General features: G+C 35.5%; 2 protein-coding genes across 9 annotated transcripts; both read right to left on the reverse strand.

Moving 5' to 3' along the window:
• Positions 1-271: 271 nt before the first annotated feature.
• LOC115971337 (1-deoxy-D-xylulose-5-phosphate synthase-like) lies at positions 272-3900 on the reverse strand. 8 transcript variants are annotated; one of them, XR_004087305.1, is made up of 5 exons: positions 3768-3900; positions 2683-2865; positions 1172-1414; positions 797-924; positions 272-673 (listed from the first exon to the last, which is right to left on the reverse strand). XR_004087305.1 is itself a non-coding variant. In XM_031091201.1 (3 exons), exons 1-3 carry the CDS (start codon positions 3774-3776, stop codon positions 954-956), a joined length of 366 nt encoding a protein of 121 aa, XP_030947061.1. In that variant the 5' UTR covers positions 3777-3900; the 3' UTR covers positions 931-953. The 8 variants fall into 8 exon arrangements, 3 of the variants coding, with proteins under 3 accessions (XP_030947061.1, XP_030947062.1, XP_030947063.1); XR_004087304.1 differs by having other exon boundaries at positions 1172-1467; XR_004087303.1 differs by having other exon boundaries at positions 1172-1479.
• Positions 3901-5516: 1616 nt separating this feature from the next.
• LOC115971336 (pentatricopeptide repeat-containing protein At5g65560) lies at positions 5517-8676 on the reverse strand. The gene has a single exon (XM_031091200.1). It carries the CDS (start codon positions 8609-8611, stop codon positions 5798-5800), a length of 2814 nt encoding a protein of 937 aa, XP_030947060.1. The 5' UTR covers positions 8612-8676; the 3' UTR covers positions 5517-5797.
• Positions 8677-10834: the final 2158 nt, after the last annotated feature.

A 10834-nucleotide genomic window follows, 5' to 3' on the forward strand; every position in this document is an offset into this window, starting at 1 on the left:
TACTCTCCCTCCCTCTACTCTTCCTCCTTTTTAAACTTCCAAACAGGCCATTAAGTACATTGTGAACGACTGACCAATGATTAGAAACAGGTTAGGACCCAAACTTATGTTTAATTAGAATGTTTTTTGTTTTTTGAGAAGATAGACAAGAGTTTATTGCGTAAATGACTTTAGATTATCTTTATGTAACTTCATATATTCCATCTGCTAAATGATTTTTTTTTTTTTAATTGGAAATAACGGATAAAAAAAAATAGCACACACTCGTGAATTGTCATGTATAAGACTAATATTTCTTTGCTTGGACCGTTGTATAATTTCATGTTTAATGCGATCTTCATTACAACAATTTTATTTAATATGCATTATGCCCTCATTGATTCAACTTTGAACTTGAAACTAGTGAACATATGATTTAAGACTATGGGCATTTGAAGATTATTAACCACTAAATATAAGTACCCCTTAACGAGCATTCTGAGTTGGAATTTCACAAGCTCCTAGAAACCTAAAACAATTCCTTGTCAGGAACTTCTTTCCATGCGTGTGCTCACTTGAACTGAAGAGCTTCTTTTGGCCTTCCTAAGAGAGATAAGATTGTTGCTGAAATATATCTTGCGGAGAGCTGAGCTTCCTCAAATATGATCTTGTGAGGAAGCACCATTGCTCTCAACTGCAAAGAAGGCTCTAAAACAATTAGGATCAGGAAAAAATAATATAAAAAACATCAACAATTAAGCCTTGATCCCAAAATCTTAAAAGGGAGTAAGAAGAATCTAACATTGAAGGAAATTACCTCAAGGGGTCCATCCAAAATACCAGTTAAGCTTAGGTAGTGCAATAAATGAGGTCCATAACATCCAATTGAACCCTCTTCCATTGTAATTAGGATTTCATGCTCATTGGCTAATTGCTTGTTGAGATCTGCATCCAAAGGTTTACAAAATTTTGCATCAGCTACTGTCACAGAGATGTCTCTGCTTTTCAGCATACTTGCTGCTTGTAGACATTGTTGAACTATAGAATTGTATCCCAAAACAGCAACTCTGCATCCTTCTAACATTATTCTGCCCTTTCCAATCAATTCAATTATTGAAAAAGGAAAAACGTTTAATTTATTTGTTTGTTATGTATCCTTCTCTTTGTATGTTTAATGGTAAGTTATGCTAACCTCAGGAGGTGTTCCCTTGTTATTAAGAGGAAGAGCTGCTCCAATACCATTGCCCTTGGATACCTGAAGCAGCTGGGTCTGTCTGTCATCTACGACTGCCACTGTGGCAACCATGTGCATCAGTTCAGCTTCATCAAATGGAGCCATGACCACCATGCTAGGCAAGCAAGCAATGTAAAGTAATAGCAAGTGTTCCACAATTGGTGGCTCCATCTGCAGCAGCCATACCAGCCTCATAATCATCTGGAATTGATACACCAAGAGCTTAGAGTTTTTTGCCCTTCAACATTGAAACCCTACAGGATCAACTTTAAAAGAAGTATTATGCTTTGATCCAACACTTCTTAGTCACCATTTCTATGAACTAAATTAAACAAGGCACAAAATTAATGAAGTTTGAGATAAAAAGACTACAGATAAGATTCACTAGCTGAAAGTAGGAAAAATGGAATTAAAGAGCATAATCTTAGATGCTAGAAGAACAACATTTTCAGCACAACAAAAAACTGAAACAATTCCAGTAGTCTTTCTAAAAACCAAGTTTGATATTTGGTGTCACATTGTGACTTATTGCAGCATGACTGCTAAACTATAGCCATGGCCAACATTTTGAAGGCCTTAGAGAAGGCCATTTTTCTGTTGTGATATTAGAAGATGAAAGAAACACATGTTCAAGACTAGTGGAACAAACACAGCTTTGGTAATGTGCAAAGGCCAATCAAACACAAGAAATATATGCTGCTGCAGGCTAATAGTAAAGGAACTCAACCAGAAGTTATGGAGATTATTAAAGAACTCAGAAAAAAGATAAATGAACTAATGTAATGGCAAGAACTTATGTAGGAACAAAGATCAAGAAGGGCATGGCTCTAGGAAGGCGATAAAAACAAAACAAAACAAAACAAAAAAACAAAATTCTTCCACTCAAAGCTACACAGAGATGTATAAATGAGATAAAAGAAATCAGAGGTAGCCAAGGAAAGTGGCATGAGCAGAATGGTAAGGTTATAGAAGTTGCAGTGAGTTATTTTACAAAAATATTTTCATCCTCAAACCCACAAAATGTTGAATATTTGTTAGGCAAGGTAGCCAGGACAGTCACAACTGAGATGAACGATATGCTCTTACAGGAATTTAGGTAGAGGAAGTAATTCAAGCTCTTGCTTAGATGCACCCAACAAAAGCCCTTGGACCAATTGGTATGCCCGCTCAATTTTTTTAGAAATAATAACATGTAGTAGGAGACTGTCCTAGAAGCAATATTATCTTGTTTAAATTCAGGGAGGTTATCAAAAAGAAAATGTTTAAAATCAGGGAGGGTCTCAAAGAAAATTAATTACACCCAAATTGCTTTGATACCAAAAATAAATAAATAAAACCCTAAAAAAATTACAGACTCCAGTCCTATTTGCTTGTGGAATGAATATACAAAATTAAGGGAGTGTTGAATTGGTGAAGCAAAGGAGGCCAGCGTATCAGTGTTCATTACAGCAGAGTACAAAAATGATTACCTGCAAAACTTAGAAAACAAGGAAGCAGCAGGTACTAGAAGGATCATCAAGTGGAAAGAACCACCACCAAGTAGCTAGTATAAAGTAAACTTTGAAGAGGTTCTACTCAGAAATAGGAACATAGCCAGAGTAGGAGCGGTTGTTCGAGAAGATCAGGGGAATCTTAACTGTTGACCAAGATGACTAATGATGGTGACAGGTGGAAGCAGTTGCAATGAACCCAATCCATAATATGAACCATAAAAGAAATTATCAATTCAACCAATCACAAGAATACCAATTAGCATCAGCCATGTGTCCCACATCCCTCCAAATTCCATCAAGCAGTAATGCTATACACATAAACAGTCATAGATGATTATGAGATGATATCCTTTTGAATGGGATAAGAGGATTCCTAATATTCTGCTTTTTACTACACTCTGTTCTTCTCTTAATTGAATAAATAATTGGAAAATAAAACAGCAAGTACAAAAATGAGTGATAACCCCCAGTAGAGCAGTTCAATTTAATTCAACATTTTGTTTGTTCAGGTTTGATTATGTCATAGATCTATAATTTGAGAAAGATTTATTGTTATATGAACTGCACTGCTAATATTGAACCCAAAAAAAATACAGAGTACGTACAGTTAGTCCATAAACAGCAACCATTGCAGTGTAATAATTGGATAGGTTCTATCTATGATCATTGGCATGTTTTCTTTTTCTAATTTAGTTGAGCTTATTGATTTCTGTAATTTTAGAGTTTTATTGTGATGTTCTACTAGTATATTCCTAGTGTACTTGCATTCAGTTTTATTACCTGTCAAAAAAAAAAATATTCTATGGTCATTGGGGCTTCCTTAAAAAATCTGATAAATTCATCTAGTTGTTCCAAATTATCAAAACGGCCAGTTATTAATGGAATTCAGTTCAGCCATAAAAAAGAGAAAACAGTATTCAGTTCAGTCAGTTAGAGACTACTTAAGATATAACAGAAAATATCAGATCAAAATGGGCAAGTTTGTGCATCAACGTGTAAAAGGTTAGTTTATGCATGTGTCATAGAGATTAAAAAATTCATAGAGGCATACATTCCTTTACCTTAATCATCTGTCACATTGATAGCTCAGCAGATCCAACAATATTCAGTTCAGCCAGTTAACAAAACAAAATTTTTCATTCAGTACTAAGGATAGACCAGAGCACCCTCCCTCAAGTGTTAGAAAAAACCCTACAGCCTGTAAAGTCATAAATAAAAGTAATCAGAAAGGTTAAATACTAAAACAGAAACTAATCATGAAGAAAAACATCAGTCTCCATAGATATTCCAGGAAAAGAATTCTCTCACTTTATATATTAAAAAAAATGATAAGTAATGTATAATTCAATAAAACACTATTCTCGTACATGGGAAGTATACAGCAGAATAACAGAAAAAACAAAACAAGCAAAAAAATAAATGATCAAAGATAACACAGTGCAATTAAAGCACATTATCAATTGAAAATACATGGCTACTTTGCTGCTCTGGTTGCCCAATCTTTCTTTCCCAACATTCTCCATACAATATATTATTTATAATTTATTCAGTCTTTCTTTACAATTTAGTGAGTCTTCATACAATGTATAATTTAAAATTTATTCGTAATTTTTTTTTATATAAAAATAATTTATTCATAGTGAGTCTTGAACCACAACTCACTCTCCACTCCCATTCTTATAATAGGAGGTGGCATTTGAGCTAAAAACTTATAAGCTTATTTAATATTTGATTTTATTTATTTATTTATTCTTTCTTCCTTTTTGGCAGGATTATTTAGTCTTGAGATGAGTAAACTTGGCTGTGGCAACTCTGACTCACACCCATTCTCTGAGTCCTCTCTTTCTGATACTTCCTTTTACTGATGTATTTTATGTGTTTCTTGGAGTTTGGGGTGATGTTGCTTACACCAAAGTTGGTATAGTGAGTGGATTTTATAGACATTATGAAAACACTACTTGCAATAACATTTTATAGATGATTTAAGGAGAGAAGAGTATCAGGGAGAGAGTCACAAATGATGCTGATCTATCGGTGCTTCAAATCTTTCATAGCAAGTACGTCGTCACTTTAAATTTATGTGCGCGTGCACATACATATTCTATAAGCATCACTGTTATTTTCAGGGACATGCAGTGCAGCAATCCTTGCCATGCCACAAACAGCCCAGATAAGATAACAGAGAACCTATGCTATCATATAACTTGGGGAACACAATCATAATTTATAATGTGCTTGCCTGACATATATAGCATAATAATCAACATATCCCAGGATATGGAGTGCTTATTATAACTGTGTTCATTTCATTATATAACGTAACCAGTCATAAAATTTAGCATTCAAAATGCTTCAGTTTAAAGGTGTAAGCAACAAGCCTTCACAACACATGTAAACATTATTCCATCAAATGTAATTAATGGTTTTCAAAGATAAACCATGTGAAAACCTAGCTCATTGAGTTTTCTTTCCAGATCATGTCAACAACATCGTGAATATCAGAATAGATAGGCATCAATTAAACATTGTCATCACTAAGAAGAGAGAGAAAAAGTAGTAAATAACTACTCAATCAATAAGGATCCAAGATTAAAAACAAACAAATGTATAAGCCAGACAAAGATTGTGAATTGAAATTCAAGAAAATAATCCTTCAAGCCAGTAGAATCTGAGAACTTATTCTTCTTTTTGAGATTCCACTTAAAGAAGCTGTGATCAGAATTTTTTTATAAAAGTAAAAGCAAATGTACCAGGAAAAGAACTAAAGGATTTACAAATCAGAATTTGAGGAAGGTAAAGAATCACTTGCCTCCCGATCTTCACTAAAATTTGTTTGCTGTGTGGTGCTACTGCTACAGAAAGTTGAGAGAACATCCAAATTTGTGTCTCTTAGAAAAAAGATCTCTGTTACTGGCAAGTTGGCATGAAGTTTTCAGCAAGAGCAATAGACTTCCTATTTGTTTTGAAATTGTGTCTAAAGAATCTGATGTTCTATTTATATACTCTAAGCCCCCATTGTCAAACCAAATGAGTATTTTTTTTGGATAGGTATTGTCAAAGAAAAAGAGTAATGGAAATAACAATCAATATATCATGTCCCATCAAGTCCCTCAATCAACATCGAAAATGTTTGAGGATGAACCTGGCAACCCTTTTTTTCCATGATATCATACAGTTGTGAGCATCTATCAACTAGCCCCCTCTTAAGTAACCCATCAATAAGAAGTTTCCAAGCTACTTCATCATGATTATACCCACAATGAAGCAATTTACAAAAAACTGCTTCAGCCCTCTCTTTGTTTCCCTGATCGTATAGCCCACAAATAAGTAGCCTGTAGGATTCTAGATGCGGTAAATGACCAAGCTCAACCATTGTAGCCACCAATCTTACAGCTTCATCATACATTCCCAACACACAGCAACAATTAAGAAGTGAGTTATATATATCTTCAGTAGGAGACATTCCTTTTTCTTGCAAATGATTAAATAACCTTTGTGCCACTTCAAAGCGCTCAATTTTGCAAAGTCCTATAATGAGCTTGCCATAAGTGTTAACATTGGGTACACAACCCCATTCAACCATTTTCTCAAAAAGCTCCAAAGCGTTTTCAAATTCCATCACCTTCCAAACATCCACAAAATCAATTGATGCAGTGATTGAAACAAATTCTAGTCCTACAGCATTGCTATTTTCTGTCACCCGCTTTTCATTTGAGAGATGCTTGATCAAACAGATATAGGTATAATGTGAAGGCTCACAACCAGCATCAAACATACGCTTTAGCACATCAAATGCACTATGTATTAGTCCCAAGCGTCCATATGCATCTATTATTAGTGTATAAGTCAGTGAATCCGGTAATACTCCTTCTCTGTTCATCTTAGACATCACATCCTCTGCTTCTTTCAATCTCCCTTGACTACAATATGCATGAATAAATGTAGTATAAGTAAATACATCAGGTTGATATCCCGATGAAACCATTTGATTGAAAACCCTATGAGCATGGTCAAAGTCACCTTCTTTCAACATTTCTTCAATGAGAATTGTATGAGTAACAGCTGTGGGCTTCACACCCATCTTTACCATCTCATCCACCAGCAACAATGCTTCCCTCACTTTTTTCTCTTTGCACAACCCATCTATCAAGACATTATAAGTGACTGAGTTTGGCAAACAATCCTCACTAAGCATTTTATTGAGCAAAGATTGAGCGTCATCTATTCTACCAGCCTTGCAGTACCCGTCAATCAAGGCAGTATATATCACTTCATTTGCTTGTAAATTTTTCTCCTTCAAAGAGTCAAAGAGGGCACGAGCTTCTTCTACCCTCCCTCTTTTGCAAAGAGTGTCTATGAAAACACTGTAAGTCCACTTGTCAGGAACTAAACCATCTTTATTCATCATATTAAGCAACCTACAGGCACTATCTAAATGACCTGCTCTACATTGCCCGTGGATTAAAGAATTATATGTGACCAGGCTTGGTGACAGCTTACTCTCTAGCATCTTATGAAGCAACGCCATTGCCTTATGCACATTTTTATATTTACAAAACCCATATATCAACTCATTGTATGTGCGAGCATTTGGACTGCACTTATTCAACTCCATCAAACCCAAAATTTCTAATGCAGCCTCAGTCTGTCCCTCCTTGCAAAACCCATCAATCAAAGCATTGTATGTGACCACACTAGGAACCATCCGTTTCTCCAACATCCTATCCAACAATTGTCTCGCCTTGTCAAGCCTATGTTCCTTACACATGCTATCAATTATAACAGTGTAAGTATGAACATTCGGCTCACAACCTTTCTCCGTCATCACCTTAAAAAACTTCAAAGCTTCTTCCTTCCTACCCAATCCACACAATGCACATATAATAACTGTATATGTCCGGACTGTTGGATGACAATAATCCTCCCTCATTTGAGAGAACAACTTAAGAGCATCGTCAACCCGTGTGGCTTCACACAGCCCATGAATCAAATTAGTATAAGAAACCTCATTTCTCCGACAACCCTTTTGCGGCATAAGGTTGAAAACCCTATAAGCTCTATCTACATCCTTATTCCTACAATGCCCCAATATCAAAGAAGTGTATGTAAACGTATCGGGATTCAACCCCGCCTGCAATATCTTACTTACATACAACTCAGCCTCAACCACATTCCCCAATTTACAATACCCATTAACCATAGTATTCAAAGTGTAAATATTAGGCGAAATCATATCCCCCAACATTTCTAGATACACACGTTTCATTTCTTCAATCATAAGGAACTTAGACAATGACATTAACAGCATGTTATAGCTCTTAAGAGTAAACTTAAACTGAAATTCACCGTTGCTGTTTTCGCGACTCATTCTTCGCAAGGTGTCCAGGACGAAGGCGGCGTCGTCCTGGGATTGACAAGATTTGATCATCGAGATTCGAATCTTCTCGGCGGCGCCAATGAAATGGTAATGTATGAGAATGTGAAGCAACGAAGAGTGCGACTGAACGTTGTGTTGGAACCCGGGTTTGTTCTGCGAAATCCAATAGAAGAAAGAGAGAGCGGTTTGGGGATCGAGCTGGTGGAGATTGAGAGAGAAGACGGAGGAGACATGGGATGGGGATATGGAAGGGACTAGTTTTTTGAGAGATGGGTGTTTTAGCCAATTGGGGCGAGAGAGGATTGAGAAGAGTTGGGTGGGGAGATCGGGTTGTAGTGGGTCTGGGTTTGGGTTTGGGTTTGGGTCGTGGTGGTGGTGGTGGTGGTGGTCGACGGGGAGAGAGGCAATGGAGGAGAAAGGTTTGATGAGGAGGTGGTGGTGGAAGTGGAGAGACTCAACTGGGTGGTTGAGAATGGCCGTCGGGAATCTCATCTTGGAGCATCGGACGGCGGTGAGGAATCCATTCATGAATAGCTCATGGGTGAGCTGAACAAAGTGTACAGAGAAAAAAAAAATGAAAAAAAAAGGGTCAGAAGGAGGAGTGAAGTGGAGTGGGTTTGCTTTAGTTTTTGTTTGGGGGTAATTGTGCTAGTTTCCGGGGACTTTTTTGCAATATAATGTTTTTTTCTAATATTGTCGACGGAACAGTAACTTTTATAAAATTATTTTGGATATTTTCCTAAAATTGTATTTCCAGACCATGATTTCAAAATGCCTCTCATCTTTACAAATTTATGTATTAAATCCCAATAATTTGAAAATGTTGCTCATTTGGTAAATAGATAGTAAAAAACATTATTTCCCAAAAATCTCCAAAAGTTTTTTGTGTTTTATTATTTATTGTTTTAGTTTAACATTTAGAGGAGAGGAATTTAAACCATTGACGTCTCTATTGAAAATATCAAAACGTGCCAAATAAACTATAAACTGTTGGCAAAATCCCCCTAAACTTATGTAATTAAAAAAAAAAAAATTCCCCTTCCTCTTCTTCTCTTTTTTCTTTTTTTTTTTTTTTAAGTAATTTAGATTTTTGAAACTTTAATTTTGCTGTTATTATTATTTTGATCCCTTAGGTTTTAAAGTTTTCATTTTAGTTCACCATATTTTATTTTGTTTTTTAAATAGTCATTTCCTACATTTTTGTTACTTACTTGGTTGTTAAATGCCAATTCATGTGACAACGTCACCCATTCTTGTCTAATTGTCTTGCCATGTTACCTAAATAAGAAAATAGGTGGGGGAAGCATCAAAACTTAATAAAACGTAGTCTCTCCTCTTCCACCAAACATAAAACCCAATAGCACATTGCTAAACAAAAACCACCAAAAAAAAAAAACTATCATAAATGCATTTTATATATGATGGTCAAGTTTCTCAAAATATGTGTGTGATGGTCAAGCCATTGCCAAACTTAAATGACGCACATATCACAGCCATCGTCACAATGTCTGAGCCATCATTAAACTTGAATCACCTACACGCTACCAATCCACATATCTCGACCATGATTCCATTAATGTTTTCCTAAGTGGCAATCTTCTTGTCGGAGCTCAACTGACGAAATTAAGTATTGCACCAATCTTAGGGGTGTGACAATAACTAGAGGATGTGAGTGAGTTAAAGATAAGTGAGTCCTGATCATTCCGCTTGTAGAGATTTCAGAGCAATTCATCTTGAGAATGATGTTCATTGAAGGATATAAGATGCAAGATCATGGTTTGAAAGTTGAAGGGACCCGAGTTAGGGTTGTTGGAAATATTTTAGTGAATGGAAAAACTCATAAATAAATCAAATGTAATCCATATAATCAACAAAAATAACAAAAAAGCTCAAAATCATGTGAATGGGTTGTCCTTCAAAGTTGATTTGTGCCACCCGGTGTAAAACTTGATGCAAATTGATTATCATGTCAAAAAACCCCCTATGATCAAACTATAACATCAACCTTCATGTTATACGCACTTTCACACACGAAAGTTTAGGAATAACCTTGTAATAGTGTCTTTCCTCTATTCCTTTAAAAAAAAAAGTTGTCTTTCCTCTAATCAATCAAGCAATAATACCAATAAATCCATATAAAAATATATGGGAGAGCAATAACACTTTCAAGATAATAAAGGAACAACACTTTAATGTTATGATTGATACATCAATAACAAGTTTAAATGTTGTGATTGTACATTAAATAAGCCACTAACTTGGTCAAAATAACAATAAAATAATATATTAGCTTACAATGAAAGGTGAGCTACAATGGATTCAACCAAAATAGTTATAACTGGCTATAACACCCAAAAAGATAGAAAAATAAAAGGTCCAATGTAAAACTTATCCATGTCCACAAGCTTTTGATGAGTTTGGGTAAGGGTGGGGCGTGTATGTGACATAGATAAGACCCATGCCTATAATAGGGTCATCTCTTAAGATATTAAAATATGTCCACAATAGCTTATAAACACAAGAATGAGAACACTCGTAACCAATATGAGACTCACAATAAAGACCAATTGTTTACAACATACCCATATCGTTGCCAAGGGTTGATTTTGACAATGAGTTGCACTTGCTGCAATTGAGTTGACTCGAGATATATTTGAACAAGTTACGTTTTAGGTTTTATGCCTATCACTTTGAGAGAGAGAGAGAGAGAGAGGATTATTTGGGCTATTATAAAACAAAGAGGAGAAAGGT

Source organism: Quercus lobata, chromosome 12 (genome assembly GCF_001633185.2).
Source record: "Quercus lobata isolate SW786 chromosome 12, ValleyOak3.0 Primary Assembly, whole genome shotgun sequence".
Taxonomy (NCBI): domain Eukaryota; kingdom Viridiplantae; phylum Streptophyta; class Magnoliopsida; order Fagales; family Fagaceae; genus Quercus; species Quercus lobata.